Raw genomic sequence first — 26,674 nt, forward strand, 5'->3', positions numbered from 1 at the left:
CTATGAGTGAGCGAACCCGGTGGAGCCTTCACGCCAATCGAGTGAGGCAATTGCATGACCGGAATTAACCCATTATTGTTCCATACCACTGAATGCCTCTGTCCGTCCTACCACAGCCAATATCATCATACTAAAGAGAAAAGTGACGAACCTCATACAGATCACATCCATACCTTTATTCCTAGCTGTTGTACTCGGTTGTATGTCATTACAATGCATTCCGTTGCAACGCATGTCTTTACTACGCATGCGTTACAACGCGAATGCCATTACCACGAATAACATTTACCACGAAAATACATTTACCACGCATATCGGTAAAGGCATTTTATTATTTTTTTAATAATACCCCTGTGCGACTCCCCGCCCCTTTTTCTTCTAATAAATTCCCTTCCCCTCAACATTAAAAATGTTTCCCTGTGCGATTCCCCCACCCACAAACCATTATATTTACCCCTTCGCTACACGTCCTCCTCATTAATTGCTTAAACTAAATTCCCCCTTACCTCGCTACGTTCTCTCCTCTGGAAGCTCTTCTGATCTGCGTCGCACGTTGTAAAGAGGAAGCGGAAGTGTCTTTCCGTTTCCTCTAACGACGGTACGAGGCCGATTGCCTCCACATCGATGGAATCAGGTTTGGTGTTTTTGAGGGGGGAGACCCCCCAAACCCCCTTTTTAGGTCTCGCCTGACCCAGCGCATGCGCTGGTCTGGCGAGACTTATTGAGAGGGCTCCAAAAAGTGCTACCAGGCCAGCCTAGAGTAACAGTGCATGTGCGCGGGCGCGCGCGCCGCGCTTTACCGCGATTACTTTCACTTTCGCGGCCGCTTTGATGTTTGATCGTGATTGCGATCGAAATCACTTTCACGGCCAGACGGCCGCTTGGCATAGCCAATAGGTCTCGCTTTTGGGACCTTAAAAGTATTTAGTTATGCAACTGTTGCATGGCTAAACACTTAGAAGGTCCCAAAGGTGAGACCTATTGGCTATGCCAATGCTTGTTTAATATTACCTTTAGCACACATGCCTTTACTACGTATCTAATCGTAAAGGTATGCATGGTAAAGGCAATCGTGGTAACTACGCATGCGTTGTAATGCATGCGTGGTTACTGTTATGTGTGGAAACGGTCGCGTTGTAGTGGCCGTTTCCCGTTGTACTCATTCATCCAGCTTCTCTGTAACAGAAGGCATAACAAAAACAACAAAAATCAACGCACCTCTTTGCGTTTTCCAGCCATCATTAGAATGCCCTTTTCCAAGGCTCTTGTTAGTCTGATAATCCTGTAAAATCAGCCAATCCTGTAAAATCTGATTCATTTACACCTCACAACAGGAGGGAGATGTGACAAGAGGTCATTCTAAGAAGTTAGCAAGTCAACTTGTAGTATTGGAACAAAGTGTTTAAAGAAAGGATTGTGTTAAATTTAAAGACATAGTTCATTTAACCAATAATTGAAAGCTATTCTTGTCTGCTTTCGCAATGGGAAGGTTGGTCTAGGATCTGAGAGATTAGCAAATGCTTCGACGACGTGAACAGACCCGGGCTTTTCTCAAACCACAAGGGTTTTGTGTAAACATTTTGTGTCAACACGGAACTGTCACACGTTGTCCACTTTCCCAGTCAAGTAAGTTGTCCATGCAGTGAGATATCCAAGAGAATGTGCACCCCAAACACAATGCGTCCCAGGTGACATCTGAGTGCAGACTCCTCTCTTTCTTCTCCATGGCTCTGCCCAGAGCAGCCCTGGCCTGGTACCCTTCACCCTCCTGTAAAGGGCTTGCGTAGTATCCCCTAACAACTTGGGATCTGATGATTGTTTCCAGAAGTAAGGGAGGTGAAAAAGACACAAGAGTTTGTGTTCTGTTGTCGATAACATGAAATTAAACGTTGCAGGGCAAAAGGTAATGCATTTTACAAATAGTGTGTCTTATAAATGAGAAAAAAAGGAGGGGCTTTTTACCAAATTCTAATTTTGCTTGCTCACCTATGGTTGTAAGAAAGGACTTCAAAGTTGTACAAACATTTGAATTACTAACCTACAGGTCATTTTCTCGATTCTTTAGGACACCTTCGTTGATGTCAGGTGCAGTGATGTCAATAAAGGATGGACAGGAAGCAGAAACAGCGCTAAACAAAGGTTGCCTAGCCTTCATTTTGATCTTCGACATCACTAGGATGCTTTAAGACAGAAGCGTGCTTCAGAAATAGCATGATCAATCAAGCGACCGCATGAGTAGCGACCAATGCACCAGGTGGCACCTGTTCTCATGTTCCAAGCAACAAATGATATGACGAGCTACAATCCAGTACAAAGTATATCAGTCCATGTTAACACGAGTAGTATTTGACAGAAGGCTCTTGTAATATCAAACCCTCATTCAAACTGACAAATTCACTGAACAGGAACTAATAAACACCTTAAGAAACAAACTCAATTTGAATCGGTATTCAATTATTCAGTATAGACGAATGCCAAATCTATGATGGTGAACAGCCAATGAGTGTTTAACTGTAAAAACCAGAGGCATGTGTAGACCAGGCTGATCATACCTCAATGCTTTTTAGGTCGAGCCTAGAGTCAGCATGCATGCGCTGCTCTGGGAGGCTTGGTGCATTCTGTATGAGCAGTTTGGCCACGCCCACCACTTTTAATTGGTTCTTTCCTGTGCCTTTCTAACTGCTTCTCTTTTGTGTGGTGAATTTTGCCATTTGTCCCTCCTTTAGGTGCCCTTGTCACGCCCATGGCGACTGGCCTCCTTACATGGGTCATTAAGATTCAGGGATTTGATACCTGAGGCGCACTCTTTTTAAACATGCGTTTTTGGAGAGAACAATAGCGCTCGTGTTTGGAGCCGCTGCATGCCTATTTGTGCACAGAGTTCCCGAAGAGACCGGTGCTGCCCCTCCCACCCACGACACACCCCACGCTCCACCAACACACCATCCCTCCCTAGCGGCTCGGCCAGTCAGCCCTCTGTTTTTGATCCCCAATACGGCAATCTTTCTTATTGTTCCGCTGCAAAGTCTCTGTGCTCGTGCTCCATCCAAAACATTGTTTTTTTTTTTTACAATAAACAGTGTTGCTGGTCTTTGAATTGCTCTGGCACCATTTGTTTCAGTTTCTATTTGGTTTCCGATTGTCATTGTTTATTTAAATTAATTTGTTATGGAGTTTCATTTATTTATTACGATATGGCAGAGCAGACGCCGAGACTCGAACCCGGTTCCCCAGGCACAAGGTCGGCGGCTCTGTAAGCTACGCCACATCGCCAGCTTAAAAAACATGTTTCTTTCCCTTTATGAATGATTGACTTTTGGCTTCCCGCCGCCTTCAATGACCTGTCACAGAATGAACTGGAGCAGCCAGGAGCCCAAGCACTGGGGCTTTCAGCAGGAATACCCTGCAGTACGTGCTATATCTGGGAGGGCGCTATCCCATTGGTGTATGTGACATGTGGGAAGGTGGCACACTGCTCTGGTAGTGACGTGATGGTTAGTCAGGGAGAGGGCACACGGAGGGAGATGGTGCTAGGGGGTGTGAGACAATAGTGAGGTTCACTTGCCTTGGGGTTGTCGGTCGGGAGCCTGCTCCCCGGTCTCCCATGATGCTAAAGGCAGGCAACAAGGCCTGTCCCCTGCGTGACAGGCAGTGCAGACGCAGTTCCCATGACTTTCTCCACACTGCTCCTTCACACACCTCCTCTGTGCATTGCAGGGTACTCTCTCTGGGGCCGGTGTCTCGTAGAGCTGCACCAGCCCTTCAACCCCGCACTGAGATATAACAGAAAACCTCTTTAAACACCACTTCCGGCAGGGCCTGGCGAGAGCCGTGACAGTACAAAAGAATATTACACAACATGCCCAAAAGGCGCCTCATTCGTAATCTGTGTACACAGCTGCTTTACACACTCTCAGAGCTGTACTGAAACGGGGTACGCGGGAACAGTGAGCGCATCGCTATTTCATAATAACAACAATGTATAAAGTGCGCTTTACAAACCCAGAGCAGCTCTGAGCAAGTAAATAATTGGTGCAATTACCCAGCTTGGTGCAAACTTCAAAAGGATGAAGCGCTGAGTCGGCCCCGCAGGAGTCCATGTATATCACTGCAGGAGGCGCTCATGCCATCCTATCTTAAGGCCTGCACTGCACCAAGCTGCTGACAAACGGACACAGGTGACATTACTCACCACAGAGGGTGGTGGATGGTGGTGTGGGGGTGCCTCCAGCAGTGAACCTCAGCCCACAGAAAGGCCCAGTGCTCCTCCTTCCTCAAAGGAATCGACGTGCCAGCCTGCTGCTAGGCCATCGCATGGCCAGAGAAACCACAGGCCCATCGAGGAAAGGGGCTTCCATGGGTGTCTTTGCTTCGAGTGCTCTTGATAGTATCACAGCAAGATTTTTCGTCTCTCACTCTGTCGGGGTGGGTGGGACTCACAAGTTTACTCACTGCCCCAATATACGTGAATATGTATTTTTTTTATGGCTAAAAAGAACATTTACAAAGCCAATAAATAGATCTATCTTTGGCAAGGCCTGTTGGCTTTGCCAATGCTTGATTTCCAATGGAACCCGTGTGGTGCTTTTGATGAATGCATGGTTGAGACTAAAGTCTAGCTTCTGGGTTAGTTAGGTCGCTGACTGCTTCTGCGATACAACTAATTGGGGCAGCAGTCGTAGATGCATTGCTTGCATCAATGGCATTGATTAAACCTGCCAACTCTAATTCACATTACTGCTATTCAAGATGGTGTTTTTAGGTCAAGCATTTGAGACCGCTTGTATATACTTTAGTATATACTTATATGTGTATGTACTTTATGGGCTCTGGAGATCAGCCGTAGGACTGGTCTGCTTCCGCTTAGGGACTTTTTGTTTCTGTTCAACTGCCTCTATTTAACTGTCTTGATAGAAAATGACCATTAGGGGTCAGTAAAATACCAGAATCACTTTCTGCTGAGGGACTTTATTATTTTTATTTTTCTGGCAACTGCCTTTATTTAACTTTCTTGATAGAAAACGACAGCAGAAGTCAGTAAAATACCAGAATCAGTTTAGCATTCTCGAGATTCCAGTCCATAGAAATGGTCTTCCACGAGCACCCGTAGACAATAATATTTTTTTTTCAAATCTTGTATTTTCAGTGATATGACCACCGAAGGCTCAGATTTTATATTATAAACAGAGCTTTGGACTATACAATTTCCCGCTGAAAGGCAATATTTCTCCATGTGTTCACAGACCTGGCATGTCACGCAGTTTGGTGCTTACTTTCTCTCCATGTTAAATAACAGTAGATGTTTCAGCACCCAGGCTAATGTGCTGCATAGCTAAATACATATAAGGTCCCAAAGGCGAGACAGATTGCATTGCAAATGCTTGTTTTAGTAATGTGGAGGCTCGCCCAGTGTAGAACTGGATAGAACAAATGATGCCTCATCTACATGAATTACTCACTACGCCTACAATATTTATGACATAAGGTCCCAATTAATTTGGCAGAATTCAAACAGACGAAATGTTAATCAGCTAGATTAACCTTTCTGTCATCCTATGGATTCAACCCAAAAGTATGCTCTAGACCTGTAAGTATTTTGAGAAATGCTCTTCTTTAACCAGATGATTTGTGTCTTTGCCTTGCAAAAATACACGAGCACCGCTTTGCCAGTCACTCGTGATGAACATACATTGAATAACATCTTTTGCCAAGAGCCCCAACAATTAATATGACTACATGTGCAAAGATGCAGAAATAAATACTTTACGTAGATCTGCCATATTACGTTTTAATCAGTATCTTGCAGTATTCCTGAAGATGTTAATTCGGTTTTGGTCCTGGTGAGGTGCACAAATCAACCCCAAACTGAATTCTTGGCACCAAAGCCAAGGAAAAATCCTATAGAATTCAGAATTTCAACCTGGCACGTGCCTGGGGCAGTGTCGGTTTTCTAAATTGTTCTTAGAGCTTAACAAAATTAAAACGCCCATGGGCGAAAGCACAGCTGCTAATAACTTTATTAAAGAAATATTTTTTACGGTGAAGTTCCCCTTTCAAACCTCCTGGCTACTAATTTAAATTATTACCCACAACTTTAAGGTGTGAAATAATAGTTGAAGTAGAAAAATAAGAATGTTATCTCAAATGAGCACAGGGGAAAGTAAGGAATGCTGCATGTTTTAACTGCTCCCATCCTTAAAAGACCATGTTGCAATTGCCTTGAAAAAACTATTTTGGAAAGATTCCATTTCCACAGTTCCGCAACTGGAAGCCTGCCTAGTGGTTCCCGCTTTCCTGGGAATATTAAAAGCACCAACAGGAGAGAACAATGACTAGGTTTCCACGTGCAATTATTCAAGAACTTGTGTTGCAAAACAGTTTTCAACATAATGGGTATCCATTGTAGGTTCATGAGGGTCGGATCCATGTCAGATCAGATTCAGAATATTCTCCTAACATAAATGCATATATAATTTGCATAAATGGAACCTATTTACAGAGTTAGTGGTTATCTCGAAAATGTGGCATAGGCTCAGACCTCCTGTACCTAATCGGACCACAAATGTCAGAGAGCAATTGTTTTCTTTTTTAGATGCATCAGTACACATTGTGTGTTTGGGTCACAATAAGATGACTCAGTAACAATAGGATGATTCAAGAGGACGCATCTAAGACAAATAACATTTAGGCATGGTGGCCCATACTGCAGAAAAGTCGTTCTGGATAAACATGAAAATAAGTGGTTCCATACATACCAGCCAACAGAGCATAAAGGTCATACGGGCTGCATAAAAAGAAATGGTTTTTGGTCCTAAATCGTTGCAGGTGAGCCGTTCTACAAGCTCTATGCCGAAAGAGCAAAAGTGCAATCGAAATAAAGTATAAGAGTGACACAGAGCACGTCTTAGCAATGACACCAAGTAAATGATATAGACAGCATAATAAGTAACTCTACAGCAAATTTCAGAGCCATCTGCCAACCAAATTTTCAATACAAACCTAAAAATCTGGATTGACAAACCTATATAAATTCATTAAGTGTTATAACAAAGGCTCTTTTAAGAGCCATCCTAAATTAGGTCCAATTCTGTGTTATCGGATAACATTTTATTTTTTACATTTCAATAACTACTGCTGTACTTTCTAGATAGTTTTGAGAGAAAGTACAGCAGTACATTTTTTAACTTTAAAAAAAAAAAAATATATATATATATATATATATATATATATATATATATATATATATATATCAATGAAAATACTCTTCTCTAACTCAACATACTTTGCTAAGGTGCCTCATTTCACATTACAAAAGAGTAATAAGGTATATATCATGTTATAACACAGAACAAAGACAAAGTGTGGTCTAAACAATAGGACTACCTGTTTATTTTGTGAGGGCCTTGATCAACCAATAGCCTTGTGTTTAGTCATCGCCCGCCATGTACCGTGTTATGCTGCCAAGGTACTGCTTTATACCAAGGCCCAATGTACCACTACGTTTTTCTCCCTTACTACATAAAAACAACGGAACAAATTCAGATCAAATAACACAAAGGACCCTGTAGCCGGGAGGTTGGAGTATGGCAGATGTCGTCAATGTCGTGGACCTCGGGGGCACTATGAGTTTGCGGGCTGAAGTTCTGTTCATTAACCCCTGGAGTCTGCCTTGACTCATAAGAGGAGGGCCGACGCTAGGGTGTGCGGTGACTAACTTGAGGTGGACAGTAACAAACTACTAGAGGTAGCCCATATACCCTAAGCAGACTATGGTAGTCAATTGTAACATCCAACTATGTTTCAAAAGGGTGATATTTGGAGGTCAATTACATGTAGCACAATTAATTACTGAGAATTAAATCAAAAGGGGAGAAAAACAGGGAGCCATTTCTTTTGTGATAAACAATTTGTATTTTAGTGAATAAACATATTCGACATATTAGGTTTCATATGTTCAAACACATGGAGGGTAGCACTGCATTACATTGAATGACATATAACCTGTCAGATACTGTGCACAAGTGCTCGTGAAGGGTTGTGACGACGCAAGGGACACATGAGGAAGTATGTACAGCGATGGTGACGGGTACAACAAAAAAAAGTGGAGTTAAAATTTACATATTTAGGATATCCGAACAATAAATGGTAATGGATACAATGATAATCAAGAGGAGTATCCTTGGAAGAGGATGCCAAGAATTCCGCTGTAGAAGTCGACGGCGTTTCGGCCTGTAGAAGTATTAGGCCATCATCAGGACCAGGTTACAATTGCTTATATGGCAGTGGCGAGACGGTGCACTTCCAAAATCCGGGTGTGCTGAGGTCCAAAGTAATTAGGGATAGGGCCTGCGGATGTGTTGCTGGGAGGGACGGCAATTGGGGTCCCAGGAGAGTCAGGAGAGCCATTTGCGATAAACCCAGAGGTTGCTGGTGGGATCACTTGATGGAGTCAGCGGGATGTGTGGCAAAGTGCATCACGGGGCCGGCAGTAGTCAGGCTCTATTGAACTTGAGGTGGAGGCGGCACAGGAGAGAGGAGAAAGGATCACGAGTTTCGAGGACAGAGGAGAACGATCTTTGGGAATGGAGGGCAGAGCCAAGCTTCGAGACCTCATTCGAAGACAGGATAGTCGGAGAGACAACAACGGGGGCTACCAGTCAGAGTAGGAGCCCAAGAGCCGGTTGGGAATAGAGAACTGAGTGCAGCATACCCTGGGGAAAGCCAACACGGACGAGGTCGCCGTAGCTCTATTCCAGAGTTGCGGCTTCAGCAGCATCGGCCGGTGAAGGTAAGCGCAGTGGGGCTGGGCACTCCGGGGGGAGATGTCGATAGACTACGGAATAGGAGTTATTTATTTATTTAGTTTGCCTTATTCCGTCATCTGTAGACACCCCCGCCCGATCTGCCGCCCCACTGTGCTAATCTGCACCGGCAGCTGATGTGCCTGAGGCAAAAGACAGGAAGGGGGCACATAACATTGTGTGGTGGGATGAGGCACGCGGGCACTTGCTAGACTTATATCCCGGAAGGTGAGGAGTACCAAGGAACTTCCCACTAATAGTGCATGCATTTGTCACGGGTAATGGGGGAGCATGTTACTGATTGAAATGTTTTCATAATAAAGGATAAAAAGGCACTAATGTCACTGCCGAGTATGTAAAGCAGCGATTATCGTACCACCAGCATGGGAAGGGATAAGATCATGTAGACTCCTCATCGTCATGGTTCTGGACCACTACCCAGAACACAGCCATTAGGACCTGCACATTATACTGCACCAAGGTGTGGGACTCTTTTATAGCGCTTAGCCAGATAACTAAAAACCTCCCCCTTTTTATGTTTGCCCGAGGGTACCCCTAGCCTGTTGCAAAGATGAACACCAGAAGAAGAGGACGAAGGAAGAACCAAAGGGGGAGAAGGGAAATCATACGAAACATATTTGACGCACTCTCTTGCCTAAAGTGATGTATATAAATCCCTATATGCCCATATATACTGGTCTGGGTCATACTTCCCTTCCCATTACAGACCCTTTCCACACCATAATTAATATTCCTGCCAAATTTCACGTAAATCCGTTCAGCCATTTTGTCACTATGTCTGTTTAAAAAGTCTATATAAAACGCATTAGTAGGAAATCGTGTTTTGGGACCCCCCTTTTTCTTTGTACCCCTAACTAATCACCAAGAAACATCAGCCAATGTAGAAAAAAAGAATAGGTCTGCAAAAGTTCGTGTGGAGAATCATCAAATGGTGGCAAAATTCTAGAAATCCTAACTATAACTAATGAGCGGCTCCTGCGATCTATCTATCTATCTATCTGGAAGTAATTAGTTACACAAGTAGTGGCGATAATCAAAAATGGAAATTGAAGTGGCATGGTACCGGCACAGGGAACGCCTTGTGTTGAGTAGGGTAAAGAGCATTTGAAGGCCAACTTGGGTGGTTAAGGCTGGATGACCTGGTGGTCTGGCTCTCCAGTCAATTTCTACACTGCACTTAACTTACCCAGTTATTGTGAGGGCTTATTACTCGCCTACTATGGTATAGAGAGAGAGTTCACACTTTTTTCAACAGTCACAATGTAGCAGCTCTTTCAGATACATCCTCAGTCACATGAGCGATGGAAGGATATTGACGTTCATTCAAAGGAAGGTAAAAACATTAACACACGAAATAAATGAAGGTCCAGAGATAAACAACATGAAACCAAATAGAGACACGCTTTACAAAACTTGGATCAGTAAAATGCAGAGGTGATCTTCACCACACCTATGGTATTGAGCTCAAACCTCTGCAGATCTCACACTTACCAGCTTTAGCAAGCAGTGCTACTAGTAAGCGGACATTATTAATTGGCATTTAGTGGGTACTTTAAGGAGAAACAACCACCATATATCATATTCACTTTAGACATGACGGTTCTTAATGTTACATATTTATTATACTGAAAAACATTTGTAAAATAGGATTTCAATGAGCAACAAGCATTTGCAAAGGCAATAGGTGTCACTTTTGCTTGCGAGGACATGTGTATTGGCTTTGCCACTGATTTTTTGTTTGTTCTCAAGGCCAAGGTATATGGGCGAGCACACACAGCTGTCACCTTATAATGAAGCTTTAAAAAAACACAAACTTCATTACAGATGGTCACTACATATGCATGCATAATGACCATTTCAAAATGGTTAGGTTTTGCCAATGCTCGTGAAGGAAATCACACCCTGTACTGGGGGGTGAGACCAGGTTGAGGTGATGGGGATGGGGCACATATACAGCAACAGGGTGGGCAGAACAGTGGAAAGGTTTACCACAGGGGACTATATAAACAACCAAGTAACCTTCCATGAACTGACATGGCTTTAATGACAGCCCACCCAGCCAATGGCAGGTTCTTAAAGATGCCAAAAGCAAATGCCTGGAGAGGGATCAACAAAAGCCCACATTTCTGTACTGTATGTATATATGTATCCAAGCACATATGTGTAATAGAAGCATACCGTCTGTGACAAATAGCTAGAGCAGTCTAAAGGAAAGACCGAAAGAGAGTAAATGCAGATGTAAATATGCAAAACGCAACACAGGGAAATCTGAATCTTACAGTCTCAGAAGCTGGTCTCCAGTGGCCCTCAAAAATAAAGAATCTAGCCTGGCAGTCGACGGCTGCTGGAGATTGCTGCCCAGACGTAGACACAAGGAGATCGACAAACGCCTGTGGGTTACTTCAATGAAATTCTTGTAGTTACAGCTGAGATGACATGTTGTATCGCTAGTATGAGTAAGGAGACCCTCCAACACAGCAGTAATTCCAACTAAAAAAACGTTACTGCCACCAACACACCTGTGGTTTCACTAAGACCTTCACTAGTGCCACCAACACAGCAGTGCACCTCTGCAGCCAAGCTCCCTTATCTGCATTAATATGTGCACAATATATACACTGCTCTGCTTGCAGGAAGCCATCAGGCAATATATAGACTCCACATTTTTCTGGGCAGCTCCTGCCAATGTTTCCAAAGGCAAGCTGCATATTGCAATGTAATATGAGTGACTTCTTTTCTGTGGCACAAGCTGTAGAATATTAGTATCTATACATCAGTGAGCCATATGGATGATCAAAAGATGCCTTACCTGATAAGGGCAGGGTATGTGGTAATCTTTGCATCGTTCCTGTATCCACGTCGTTTCCCACACGCTCCGATGAGCCTGTTCGTAGAAATAGCAGCCAATGACAATGAGAAGAGGCACAAGATAGAGTACGCTGAAGACACCAATGCGGATCATGAACTTCACCAGTTTGTCCTGATTCTCCTTCTCCAGTGGGATCTCAATCCGCACCCGGTTCAAGGAAATGATGCCAGCTAGCAGCAAGGAAACTCCGACCACAACGTACAAGCACAGGGGTGCAAGGACAAAATATCTCAGCGCGTGCACATCATACAGACCGACAAAGCATACGCCGCTGATATTGTCTCCCTCAATCTTGTTCATTGCTAGAAGGATGATGGTTAGAGTGCCAGGGATGCCCCATGCACTGGCATGAAATAAGAGGGCCTTTTTCTCAATGGCTTCACTTCCCCACTTGGGTACGGCCGCCAAGAACCATGTGATCGTAAGGATGACCCACCAAACACTGCCAGCCATCGTGAAGAAATACAGTACCATGAACATCATGGTGCACGCCTTGTTGTGCGATCCTTGGGTCACCGTGGCTGCTTTGTAATGGCCTGAGGTGCGAGCATTGCAGGCAACTTTATCCTCAAGCAAAAACCCAATGAAGAAAATCAAGGACACCATCATGTAGCAGACGGCGTAGAAAATGATGGGCCTCTCGGGGTAGCGGAACCTAGTGACATCAATCAGAAAAGTCAAAAAAGTGAAAAGGGTGGCTGAGAGACAGACGATGGAAATCACTCCAATGAAGTAGCGGGCAAAGGACAACTCTTCTCGTCTGAAGTACATGTGTGGGCAGGGAGGGGAGCAGTCTCGAACCCCGAGGAAGGAGTATCCCAGGTCAGGGCCAACCTTGAGCTCACGCGGGCACCAGAAGCCGTAATCCCGGTGCACTTCAGAAGGTGAATCGTCGGTGGGCTCACCAGCTATGCTGAGATCGACCTGGCGGGGATAGGGTTCATCACAGTCAGGAAATCTAGAACAAAGGCAAACACAGATTTAGAGTCTTGAAAGGTACATAGAGGATCACCTTGAGATTTAGACAATGTATGCTACATTGCATCTAGTTATTTATGGTCATTTCTTTTTGACAGGCACCAATGTGTAGCTGGTTTGAGGCTTTGAGATGTTCTGTGTTTGATGATTCACATGCACCATGCGTGAGGGTCTGGCTGCCCGCTTATACTTCGTATGAACAAAGGGCACACGAACCACCAGAAATGGTGCTTATTATTCCTCCTAATGTGAAGCCCAAACTCAGCAACATGGTGGTGACCAGTAAGGAAAAAGTCATGTTTTTAAAGGCATCTAGGGTTCCAGCATCAAGAAGCAAAAACAAGCATTTTCAAAGCCAACAGCCTGGCCAAGGCAAGATGGTTATTTTTTTACTTCAATTCCAGGTATGTGCCACAAAAATAAAGAGAAAAACAAATGAGTCTCTGCCTAAACACTGCAGTCATTTCCTTCAATTAAAATTTGAAATTGAAAAAAATAATAACCATTGCAAATTATTGTAATAGAACAATAAAGGTGCTTCCTCTCAAGCAAGTGTAAACAGAACAGGTACCCTCTTTTATTTTAAATACACATAGCTTGGAAATATATTTCTTACTGATGCAAAGAAAAATGTACTATTTCCTTTGAATCACTGTATCCTGAAAAAATACCACAATGATGACTAATAAAATAGCAGGCATTGGCAAAGCCAACAGGTCTTGCCTATGCAAGGGCTACTGACTTTGCCAATGGGTTTTAGCCATATTGTGCACCAGCATGGCTGCAGTTCAGTATGGGTAAAAGTTAGTGGGGTAGAGTGACGTGGTGTGGAGTAGAGTAAAGTGGGGTAGAGTGACGTGGAGTGGAGTAGAGCAGAGCAGCGTGGAGAGGAGCGGCGTGGAGAGGAGCGGCGTGGAGAGGAGCGGCGTGGAGAGGAGCGGCGTGGAGAGGAGCGGCGTGGAGAGGAGCGGCGTGGAGAGGAGCGGCGTGGAGAGGAGCAGCGAGGAGAGGAGCGGAGAGGAGCGGCGAGGAGAGGAGCGGCGTACAATGGCATGGCATACAGTGGCATGGCGTACAGTGGCATGGCATGGCATGGAGTAGAGTAGAGTGGCATGGAGCAGAGCGGTGTGGAGTGGCGAGGAGTGGAAGGGTTTAGAGTGGAGTGGAAGGGCTTAGAGTGGAGTAGAGTGTCAGAGTCATTTTGCCTTTGGACAAGGTGGAAATTCTTCATGCTAGCTCCAGGACACTTTTAGGTAGTTGTGCACTTTACAAATGTATTGTATTGTATAGAGTGTTGTTTAGTGGAGTGGCATAGAGTGGGGCAAACTGCCAAGGAGTGGCATAGAGGGAATTGCATACAGTGGAGTAGATTGTCATTGAGTGAAGTGGCATAGAGTGGAGTAGACTATCATAGAATGGAGTGGCGAGGAGAGAACAGAGTGTCGTAGAGAAGAATGGAGGGGCATAGGCGTGGAGTGGCATATGAGGGAGTTGCAAAGAGTGGAGTAGATGGTCGTAGAGCGGAGTGGCGCAGAGTGGAGGGGCACAGAGTGGAGTGGCACAGTGTGGAGTGGAGAGGCATAGAGTGCGGTGGAGTGGCATGGAGAGGAGTGGAGGGGCATGGAGAGGAGTGGAGGGGCGTAGAGTGGAGGGGTGTAAGTGGAAGGGTGTAGAGTGGAGGGGCGTAGAGTGGAGTGGAGTGGAGTGTCAGAGTGGAGTGGCATGGCGTAGAGTGGCGTTGAATGGAGTGGAGTAAAGGAGCATAGAGTGGAGTAGCACAGAGTGGATAGGTGTACAGTAGAATGACAGTGTGGAGTATGCATTGTGTGGTAGCGCACTGCCATTACAGACAACACATTTTCAATTTAAATGACCATTGCATTTGCAAAGACATAACATTTTTCTAATAAAAGTTTACAGCACACAAACAATTATGTGTGGAAATGTCATCGCCTAGTGTACGGATTTGTTTGATCCTATTAAAAAAAATTGTTTCCAACACACTTCAGAATTACAAATAATTTTGCTTCACTTGTCATTTCCTAATTCTGATATATTCTAAAATACCTGCACAGTTTATTTACAGACATTTAAACTGAGTTGAAAGCTAAAAGAAAAAAAAGCCTTTTCTTTCACACCAAGATTGTCGCATAAATTCTCTCACTTTGAAGTCAGAGAAAGAAAAGTAAACACCAAGCTCCCTCCAAAGATACAGCCTGACATTTGACCTCGGTCTCTGAATGCACAGCAATTGAGACAAGATAAAAACACGATTTCAAGGCCTGTTTACAGAAAGTAAGCGCTTGTGGAAGACTACAGTAAATGAGCTAATCTCTTCTCTGGACTATAGCCTAAAATAGACAGCCTAAACAAAGTCATCAAATAGAAAGCAGGAAACTGTGAATTAAAAAACACAAAGGCGATGCTAAACAATGAGTGGAATGCATTCCCAAAGAAGCTTTCAGAATGTCCACAAGAAGTCTTTGGCAAACCAGACAGTTGTGCTGTCTGGTAGGCTTAGACCTAAAAAGGATAAAGAATGAAAAAAAAACCAATGGCAAAGTAGCTCATTAGCGCACCACTTCTGGAATTGAAGTGCACTGCATTTAGTCAGACGTGCAGATGTCATCAAGGAAAATACAGTCACTCAAAGTGCAAGCCAGCCAATGGTTAAAGTGGGATGATGCAATGCCCTATGTTGTATTCTATGGTGGGCAGAAGTAAAATGTGAATGACAGATGAACAGACCAGTAAGTGAAGAGAGTTGACCCAAAGCCCTCCTGCTTTTATGGATATCTATATATCTATACCTAGATCTATATATATTTTTTAATTTATTTTTTATTACATGACAAATAACCCTGTCTCTAGGCCAGAGGTACACTAGAGTCCACATGAATATTTGGCTGAAGTTCTTTTGTTGGACTAAATAATTAAAATAACTACTTTGGTATTGGGTCTGATTTTTTCTTCTTTCCACGATGCCCCAGATCGTTAGCTATTGAGCTATTGTACATCTCCGTTTACTGACATAAGTTATTTTTAAAAACACCAACAGTCCTGGAATGTGTGGTATCGTCCTTCTCCAAATGTCTCATCAGTAACAGCCATTTGATTTACAGTAAACAAAATAGCAGACAGTATTTTAGAAGTTTAGATTACTCTAAACTAGATGCCACATGTGTTGTGTGTACTCCTCTTACAGATATTATAAAACGACGATAAGGTGCCATCAACATGATCTGAAACTGTACAAACCAATTTATAGGTTTAACTATTAGACAATTCCTTCAGTTTTAAGTTGGCTAGTGAACCTTTACTGCTCACTAAAAAAAAAAAAGCAATACCTTTATTTTGCATTGTGAAACCGGTCTGAGCTGCATGAGCACTGGTAACTAAGTGAACTAAAGAAATGACCAAATTAGTTCTCATTAACCCTAAAACTATGAGTAGCGGTTAATAATTACTCAACCCTACCGATACCACAGGGTTTCGTGTTTATCAGGTGCAGTAATTGCCTCCTAGTCCACGTTCCCCATGTTGGCGTGTGATACAACACGCTAACTCGGAGGTTACTCATCGATTACTGATTTTTCACTTTTTTCCTGGCCATTTTCATAGAAAACAAATTTGCCAGGATTGTCTTGGTGAAACTTGTCCAACGAAGAGTTCACGTGCTGTAAATACCCTCAGCAGTAATTACCGCATAACTCTGATTCCTGGTTTACCCTCAGGTACCTGTTTGTATAAAAATCTGAATTTTTTTCAGTACTCAGTAATAAAGCCCAAAAAGGTAAAAGAAGATGCTGAGACATCAGCTTTCTTACTGGCTGCATTCCATCTCCTCTGGCCACGAGACCCCAAACATCTCCATCAGCTTGTAGCACTCGCTGAAGGCGCGTTGGCATAGCCGGCGACAAGGGAGGGTGACCCGGCCATATTCCATGCACACAGGTGCGTACAACGCGCACAGGAAAGGACGGAAATCTCTAGAGCACTCCAGGTTGACCATGGGATGGAAAGGCTGGAAGAAAAAACACACAGAGAGCGGTCAAGATCCAGTAACACACGTGGGCGTAATCACAAAGGCGAACACTAAGCAAATTAATTTTAATCTGATAATCAAGCAGTCAGTTATTACTGAATATCTGTGGCATAAATATTAACAAAGGCTAATAATAATTGTCTGATAGAATTGCCAAAACCATGTGGTGACACCAGAGAGTCCCGCTTTTAGTACTATGAGGTTAGTGTATGACGAAACACGTGTTCTGCCATTCATGTTTGCGGTCGTCTTCTGCCACCTCCATGGTGGAGTGCAAAGGCCAATGTGAATTGTTTACAGGGAGGTGCACACGTGTGTGCTTTGATCTCCTCTGTAAACTTCAGCCTTCCACCTAGGCTGGTGCACATCAAACAAAAAACTGTTGACTGTAACAAGGCTACAAGAAAATGCAAACTGATCAATGGGATTATTTTAGATGGAGGGACAATCACTTGCTTTCTGATTGCTTAACAGTGGGCAGGATATAGCAAGAGCTGGAGGGCTAGCAGGAGGGGAAAGGAGCCCGAACATGAGCGAACATGGGCTTTTCTGGTCATTTAATGCCAAATGGTAATGCTAGGTTCACCTCTTACCTGCACTACCATGGTCTAGCTTTCAACATCCTGCATTATCCCTACCTGCTCTCTCTCATCATTTAAGGAGCGGGCTTGGTGTCAGTCACTCACCATTTTCCACGCCATTCTTTTAACCAATATTGAATGTTATTTCACAGGATGCGTGGTAAAGTGGCAAATGACAGGGACTTTTACTTCAAGAGAGAACAAAAAAAATGAACGAGCATAGAAACGCATTTTGCTGAGCTAGGATTCTTGCAAAAAATAAAAGGAAATGAGAAACCACTAGTAAGATAAACAAGGAGAGTATCCCAAAGTACATAAAATCTAAAGCAAGAGCCCCTTCATAAAGGGTAAAGCAGACTGTAAAATGAATCTCTCTGTTTTTCTTTAAATCTAAAAGAACTAAGGATGTAGGCCAGTGTTCCAATATCCTATAGTCCATAAAGAACTGCAGGTCTGGGTTAGCTACATCCTGCAGTCCTCACAACTACGGAAGTGGATAATGCCAGCTGTATCTTGCAATCCTCACTAAACTACAGGTCTGGACTAGATCCGCAATCTCTTGTAGTCCTCACGTTACATCTGGGATATATGCCTTAAGTGCAGAGGCCTGCCGGACAGACAAGGTATCCTTATTCAAAATGGCTAAAACAAGTGAACCTGAAAATGAATGCTCTGTAAACTGAACTCTAATATCTAGGACAGTAAAAACATCTGCAAGATGGAAGTTAAATAGGATCAAATACGTGATCATTAAATCTGATTTTTTTAAATCCATGATTTTGGTTCTTTGAGAGAACAGGTAGGGTGGACACAGGGTGTAGCGGACTTGATCTACATAGACTTTAACAAATCGTCTGATACTGCAGCACAGGAGTAAAAATTAAGGGAAGTGGAACACACATGTAGAATCAAGAATTGCTTCAGAAACTTCAGGCCGTAAATGGACCAGCTTTTCTATATCTTCTCTGCAACATTCCTTAGCGCCGCACTATGAATTTCTATTTAAATGCCCTGGCAAGTCCCTTCAGTTGACCTGCAATTCACAGCAAGGTTAGTCTTTTGTGCATTCATACTGTAGGCAGTGCATTTGTGCTGTGCTAACATTTGTCAACGAAGTGGTAGGGGCGCTACTCAGATCTACTAGCAGTAGTAACGAATACATCTTGTTTTGAGACACCCTACACCAGCCCTGCAGCAGGATTCGGAAAGCTGATCACCTAACAAGTTTCAGCAATTGATCTTGCCACAAAAAGCGTCTGGATGGCGAGAAGCAGACCCATTTGTGGACTTGTCATTGTATTGTAGGCCTCAGGGAAGTACTACACATATCTCGGTCAAGAGTGAAGAAGAAAGAATAACGGGAAACCCGATGGGCCTGTCGGTCTCCAATACATGCATCTCACAACCTACGTGTGCACTTGGATTGTAGGATGGACAGCAACATGTTTTAATTATTTGCATGCTGATAAAGTCAAAACAAAAGGGCATTAGCATGGGAACTGAGTGGAGGTGGATGAAGCCCTGGGGCAATAGCACACACCATCACACAACAAAAACCACAGGCAATCAAAATAGAGGCATGGTGTTGTACGAAAGCTACAACACAAGAAGAGACTTTTCTAAGGGAACATTGGAAATTAAAATATAATTGTGTGTCCGTCATGAGTTGCGGCCTCAGTACTTTGCAAACATCAATTAACAAAAAACGGAAGAAAATGTGTCTCAAACCGCTACAAACACCGAAGGATGTAGCAATCTGGTCCTAAAACAAGTATTGATAAATAAGGCGGACTCCATATGATGGACACCTATAGAAATATTCTGACTGAACCATTTACCTTGGATAAGTAAAGGTACAACTTCTCTCATCAATAAACTGTAGTACTTCATCTTCAGCTGTACTGCTAATGCTAACCTTTGGTTAGACAGAACTGTGTCTGGTACATGATGGACGAACTGTTCGCAACTAGTCTGAATTTACTAACCGGCCTGAATCTGCATATTACCCTGAATATGCAACTTGGCCTGAATATGTACATGGTGCTCTTACGGCAGAAAAGTATACACCACTTGAGCTTGAAAAACTTCAACTATGGTTTTACTCCTGAAAGCAAAAAGGGACTTGCCTACTCACTGGACAGAGTAAGGGATAAGGGAGAGACAAAGGAGGAAGCGAGAGGAAAAGAAAAAGAGTGAGTGCGAGTGAAAGTTAGTTTTATTTCAAGAAAACCCCATTTGTGGTACAGATTATGGAAAGCAAAAGAGCATCTTGGCAATGAGTGCCCACAGCACCTCTGTGCAGGCATGGAACTATACACGGTGCAAACAGAGCACAGAAGGAGTTCTCCGTTGCACATTGCCTCTTCTAACTGTCCTTTCCTTGCAACTGTACAAGCTTGGGACCCAGTGGAGGCATCTCTGGCCAGCCAGGTGACATGGCTTCCCAAACCTCCCCCTCGCCCATGCCTTCTGCACCTAGGGTTTGTTTCCAGAGCTCAGTCTTAATAAAGCACCTTTAACACGTTGTGCGGGTCAACATAAAAACCGCCTTCTCGAAGGACTTGATTGTATTAACATTTAAATAAAGGCAAAAATCTGAACGTTTCCACTGAAATATGTGGTATATTATGAGGAAAAACTGCAACGCATTCTTCTTTGGCTAGTATGAAGAAAAGAGTGCAATTGAACTGTTTCCTGGGGGCACCTAAAGTAAAATATATGTCAAGAAAAAGGCAAAATAGAACTCGTTCAAGCAAAGAGCCCTGATGCACCAATATGGCCCAGCGAGCTGAGCCCTCCGGGATCACAGGAGGAATGCTTACTTCAGGACAGCGTGCTATGACAATTAAAAAAATTATTTCAGAGGCAAAGAGCATGCAGGATTACTACTACAGGGATAAAAGCGGGGGAACCGAAACGTGATCTCGGCCTCCTACTTCTAATACATTCACTAACTCTATTTTGAATAGTAATTTGCACAAAAGTTGTTACATTTTTAAAGGTTTTATATTAATATGCATTCAGGTTTGCTCCGGCGGCATGGGAATTTCTTGTTTATACAAATATCTGAAGTGACTTGCATGAAAGCTTTTCACATTTTTAAGGGACTCATGAACTTACATCAATTTGCACTCAGGTTGCCACTACATGGAAGGGTGGGTTACATGTGCAAATGCACTTAACAATACTTTTTTGCGGCCTTATTGCGTTTTACATTTTTTTGTCTTATTTTTAAGTGAACCACTTTGAGTTTGAAAACAAATAAAGATGTGAATAGCGATTTGTTTATTACAATTTCCAGGTTATTCATTTGCGTTTTTAATGGTAGTTTGACACGTCATAACTTAAAGCTGTGATTTATAATTTGCAAACATTTTCAGTTCTTATCCTCCTAAACAGCACAGGAAAGGCCCTGGACATTCTACACTTTATCTCGCATGCAATTTTCAAAAATATGTCACCTCTTAAAATGTAAAAAGATTGAAATACAAATAAAGAGGATATACAAATCGCCATACAACATCTGTATACATATTTTTTAAGAGGCTTCTCTCCAGATTTTATTTCACAAGTTTAGCAAAGCTTAAAACAATGAAATAAAGAAAAAAAAAACACATAAAAGCCATGGCTGATAAAGCAATGTGGCCAACATGGTTATATGAAAGGTTGCAAGGGGGTCACGGCTGGCTCACTGGCAGTCTGGTTTCATCATTCATTGCACACATATGTGCGGCTGAGGGATTAGAGAATTGCAGTTATATTCCCACTCACAGAAGCCGAGGGAGGAGGCGGGCAGCAGAGGGTTTGTAATTCAGACTTCGGTAGCTGGGCAATGAGTGGATTGCGCGTGATAGAAAGATTGGAATCGAGGCTGCAGAATCCCAGGCTCCGCTGAAGCACGGTTTTAACACGAGAAGAAAATTCGAGAATAATTAAAAGATTTTATTTGGCTACATGACAGAGTGATGGATAGGTCCTAGTCTAATTTGATACATTTTGATAAAAGAAGAGACCAAGCAAGGTCATTAATTTACATATTAGTCTGAAGGTGGTAGGTAGACTGGCTTAGAAATTAGCTAAACAACTGGAAACCATGGGAGAGTCGCACAAAAAAATCTCCCTAAATTATACCCAAATTTGGAATAAATATACCTTTTTCACGTTTTTAAACAATTTAAGGAGCATTCCTTGACAGCTGCTGCTGCCCAGCAGTACTCCCAATCGGAAGCATTAAAACGTGGGAATATGTGCATGGTGTACATCCAACCGTGTGCAAATGCTTATGCACAAACTCACAGCTTTGTAGGTGTTCACCAACTATGCATGGCATCCCCACCCTCGAAAACCCATTCCCCACCCAGGAGAGGAGATTTAATCCTATGCAAAATTACAACATATCGGTTTAATTTTACATGTCAATGAATCAATTTAGGAGTGTACATTTTGTAAATTCTAAACCTGAAGTTTAGTGCGATCATAGTTTCGGGAATCATGCCCAACGTGTCCTGGAAAACTGAGTTTATAGTGGAAAGAAACTAGCCATACGGCCCCAAAAAAGTACAAAGATATGTCCTTTCCTCCTCCCGCCCCCTAAAAACGTTACCCCCCCCCTCCCCCCAAACTACAATACTTGGCGTTCTGCCCCATTTGAAAGAAGAAGAAAAAAAAGCTCCCACCGGCGCTCCCCTCCCATGCTTAGGACCTTCCATTTGCACCCAGCCCACAGTGTGGGGGGGGGGGGGGTGCTCTCCGCTCTCCATGAGAGGATAGAGAGCAAGCACTATAATGACTGCGGCTGTGTCGCACCTGTGGACAGAAAGGGGAGCAATCCTGCCAGTCACAACTGTGCACAGACAGGTGGCTGAGAAGGAAATGGTGGTGGGAAAGTATGAAGCACCAGACACATTCCCCTGTCTCTCTCGGGTCTGTGGACACCAGAGGGAGGCTGGATGACGTTGGGGCGGCGGTGGACCAACATTCTACCACCACGCTGCTTCACTCTGGTCTATGGAGACTTGGGCAAGGTGGGAGGAAAAACTGAGCTAGCAACCAATTCACCAAGCGACATCGAAACAGGCTTGTGTTTCCACTTCTGGGGAGTAAGTTCAGTCAATAAAGACATTTTAAAACCAGCATTCACGGCCAATGACTTGGAATGAAGTCAAACACAACTACTGAACTGTCTCAGTCCTGGTTAACGAAAGACCAGTTTGTGTCATCAATACTGTTCACGGTGAATCACCGGCTTACCAATGGAATGCACAAGTGTTCATCACTATTACTTCTAGGAGCTACGACATAGGCTGCAAAGTAGTGAGTTATAAGAGTCTTTAGAGAGCAAAAGATACATGTTCTTTGTTAGCACTATAAGCACACCTTAAACCTATCACGCTCCTATCCTCGTCTGAGACCAGGAATGTGGTTTCTGCAAACAAAAAGCACCCTTTTTAATGTCGCACACTTTTTCCGCCCTGCAGTTAAAAAGAAAATGTGTTTACTACTTGAAGCACAAACTTTCATGCTTCAGAGAGACCCACCGGAACAACCCTCGTTACTGGGCACCTCTCGAAGGCCATAAATCGTAATATTTGAGTTGCCCTGTCTCCGGCTGCGAGCTAATGGCGGCCATAATTACCCCTGACTTGCAGACAGCTATGCGTGACTAAATGACAGAGCGCGCGGGCTATTATGCTTCGCCCTACACCGACCACTCGGGTCCAAAGAAAGGGGCGAGCGATCAAACGGCAAAGTCGCCGCCCAGGATTATTCACCGGAGCTCGGGAGGGGCTACATGACAACTGCTTTTCAAAGAAAAACACGCCAAATGTCCTTATTCCAGAGTTAGTAGAGACCTCGAAGAACTAAAATCTTACCAAGGCACACTCCGACTTTCAGCCTTCCAAGGTGGGTAAATGGAGTGTTCCACGTTGGATATCAGCAACATATTTTCAATACTTAAAAAAGCTGAAGTACTGTATTTAAAAGTATATTTTAGAAAAGCAACTGGTTATTAAACATCTTGCTTCTCCACACGAACTGAGCTGCCCACTAGATTTCATTCAGACACCTTGAGCTAAATAGACTTTCAGATATACAAGCATTGGCAAAGCCAATAGCCTTTAAAATGTGAGTGCTGAGCTGTCGGCTTTGTCGAGGTCTTAAAGGATATTTTAAAAATAATGTAAAAGAAAAAAAATACTGGAGAGAAAAGAAAACGCATATCTAATGATATCCAAATTATACACAGAATTCAATATTTTCAGCCTTTAGAAAATGGTGCGGTTTATTTTTCAAATACTTTTCACTCCAGAAATTCTGAACTGAATTAAAAAAGAATAAGAAAGTTTCAGAATGCAAAGGAAAATGTTTGCCAAGGGCGAATTTACTTTCCACTGGATTCAGCTATTTGATCCTCTGCAGTAGTCTGTTAGTGTCCAGGCTCTCTCTCTCGCCTTTTAGCTCTTTTGCTCAGCTCCTGTACACTTGGCGGTCAGAGCATGAGCACATGGGTCAGGCTTCAGTTTTCTGGACTCTGTTCTTTCACTAGCCCCCCATGCCTTTGCCGTCCTGTATCAGCCCCTGAGCTGCACACGCAAGATTCTCTGTTTTTTGTTCCATCATTTGTCGTCTATATAATGTGGCACTTTCAGCACACCTAACTTAAGGCACATTCCACCTAGTCTGCACCCTAACCAGTAACACCTTCTTAAACAGGGAGTGGAGCCATCTTTCCTTTCACCTATAGGCAGGTCTCAAAACTCCTGCTGGGCGGTACTCATTTAATCCAATCTTGTTTCCACTAGTCACCAAGGGCTAAAGCCATTTTCCTCCTTGGTGACACTCTAGCACAGTATCCATTACTCCCCCCCTAAACACTAGGAGACACAAGCAAAGCATTGTATGCATGCGCAAAGACGTCCATCGCTGTTCTGTTCCATTAAGACACAATTAGCTTGATGGTCTACAAGGACATCAAGCCAAAAAGAATTACCAAAATAAATCTATGAAAGTACAGAAAATATGCTGTCATTGGGAGATGAGCTTTTGTCATACATTTATAAATCGGCGCATTTTTACCCTGAATAGATTTCTGATCTATAAAATATAGCTATTATATCATGACAACCAGTAGATTCATAGGGGGGGTTCTCCTCTAGGATAGGAAAGGATAGGTTATGAGTGATAACGCATCAAATATTAAAGATTTGATATGAAAGTGGGAGGGGACAGTTGATTGGGAGGATGTGAAACAAGCATTGAAAATGCAATAGGACTCGCCTTTAATTAAGTTAAAGCCATTTGCTTTGCTAATGGTATTGTATAGCAAAGCAAATGGCTTTAACTTAATGAAAGGCGAGACCTATTGCATTTTTAATGCTTGTTTAAAGAGTGCCTCGAAACAGGTCTCTATCGGGCTCTGTTTTGTGCCCTGGCACAGGCGGTCCATTTTTTTCCGGACTGCAGTGACAGTGAATTAGTGGAGAAGTTACGGCATGACGACATGCCAGGTGAGAGTTGTAGGGGAAGGGAAAACCTTTAAAGAGCATAATTTTCTCTCTGGATTCCCCTTCTCCTTTTGAAACTCAGGAGCAGCAACATTGTCCTGGTGTCACCAGGGCTTTAAGTGGAAGCCTTTTCAATATTATATACAAGCCAAAGTTGCTGCTTATTTATCTTATACAACTAACAACTATTGACAAAGCAAATAATCCTGACTTGTAGGTATGATGTTACTTGTTGTATCATATATCTGGATGCAATGATAGAAGCAGCAAAATACAAGTCGGGTGGCACACTATACTAAGCACAGATTTTTAGTTTGTGTGTTTTTAAGCCACACCCTTAATTACATTGTCCACACCCCTTAAAGCGATCCCCCAGTTTTTTCATCCCACTGAAAGCCCTGGGGCTGGCTGTATGATCTCTGAGGCCAGATGTCCCAAAGGCATCACCAGGGGTTGCAAGGGCCAAGCAGGGGTTGCAGCAGCCATGCCTGGGGACCCATGCATGAATCCATGTATGTGAGGCTGCTCCTTCAGAAATGAACAAGTGAACACTGCTTGCATCCCCCCGGAAAGTTTAAAAGCGTAGTTTTATTATGTGGAAAGTTTCTCTGCAGTATTTCGTTCAGACCCCTCAACAAATTCTTCAAACATTGCAACCTGTCCTTTTCGATTCTTCGTGTGTGTGTGTGTGTGTGTGTGTGTGTGTGTGTGTGTGTGTGTGTGTGTGTGTGTGTGTGTGTGTGTGTGTGTGTTTGTGCGCGCGCATGCTTTGGATGGTGTGGAAGGGGGCATTGGTTATAATGAGCTCTTCAAAGAATCAGGGGTAGGTTTGCTTAAACCTCAGACCCTAATTAAAATGAGAACACAGACACTACCTCAGTGCCATTTGCAGATCAGAGTGCCCAGATGCCTCTACTAACCTAGGAAAGCACTACTTAGATGAGTGTGACATCCCTCCGTCATACTCTCCTCTAAAAATACGCCACGCAATCACGGTTTGTCTTGAGAGCCAGAACATTCCTATACTTAGGTCACAAATACACGGCCACGACATCTCACAGCTCTGCACATGGCGTCGGCCACACCAATTTCTAGCAGTTTTATTCACATAAAATACGCCCAGTGCATTCTGGGAATCATTTGCCGGGTGATCATTACCGAAACATAGAAGACGGACAGCAAAACTAGAGCCCAATTGCATGAGTTTAGGCAAAACGTATAGCATCGAACACCCATTATTTTTCGCAGAAATTAAAATATTCTTTGGTGAGAAAACCTTTATTTCGGTCTTAAGAGTTATTATTAAGGAAAAACAGTGCTATGTTATGATTGCTAATTATTCATATATACTAGACATGTAAAGATAAGTTTTCTTGATATAATGGTTGACGGCTCAGATGCGCTCAATATGGGCGTTCGGTATCGCACTCTATTGAAAGTTGAACAATTTTTCGTTGAACCCAAGGGCTCGGTTTTATTTACAAAGATGGCGGCTGGTCGTGCTAGGCCTCGGTCCGTCTCTTTGAAATTATCCCTCACCTCTGAGATTGGCTGAAGCTCAGCAACCATTCAAAGGAGTTTGTCAGGCAAGGCAGGCCAATCGAGGAAAAGCACTTCAACTCATGACATCTCACCGCTCTGCACACGGCGTCGGCCACACCAATTTCTAGCGGTTTTATTCACATAAAATACGCCCAGTGCATTCTGGGAATCATTTGCCGGGTGATCATTACCGAAACATAGAAGACGGACAGCAAAACTAGAGCCCAATTGCATGAGTTTAGGCAAAATGTATAGCATCGAACACCCATTATTTTTCGCAGAAATTAAAATATTCGTTGGTGAGAAAATCTTTATTTCTGTCTTAAGAGTTA

At 43.3% G+C, this 26,674-nt stretch overlaps 1 protein-coding gene across 1 annotated transcript in view; it reads right to left on the reverse strand.

Moving 5' to 3' along the window:
- The window catches only part of FZD3 (frizzled class receptor 3), a 222,931-nt gene that overhangs the window by 69,235 nt on the left and 127,022 nt on the right, over window positions 1-26,674 (reverse strand). Inside the window, exons 3-4 of the mRNA XM_085613057.1 lie at window positions 16,497-16,693; window positions 11,632-12,649 (exon numbers count right to left, since the gene is read on the reverse strand). Of these exons, the coding sequence (XP_085469183.1) occupies window positions 11,632-12,649; window positions 16,497-16,693 (1,215 nt within the window). The remainder of the gene's footprint in view (window positions 1-11,631; window positions 12,650-16,496; window positions 16,694-26,674) is intronic.

This window comes from Triturus cristatus, chromosome 6, assembly GCF_964204655.1.
Source record: "Triturus cristatus chromosome 6, aTriCri1.1, whole genome shotgun sequence".
Lineage (NCBI taxonomy): Eukaryota > Metazoa > Chordata > Amphibia > Caudata > Salamandridae > Triturus > Triturus cristatus.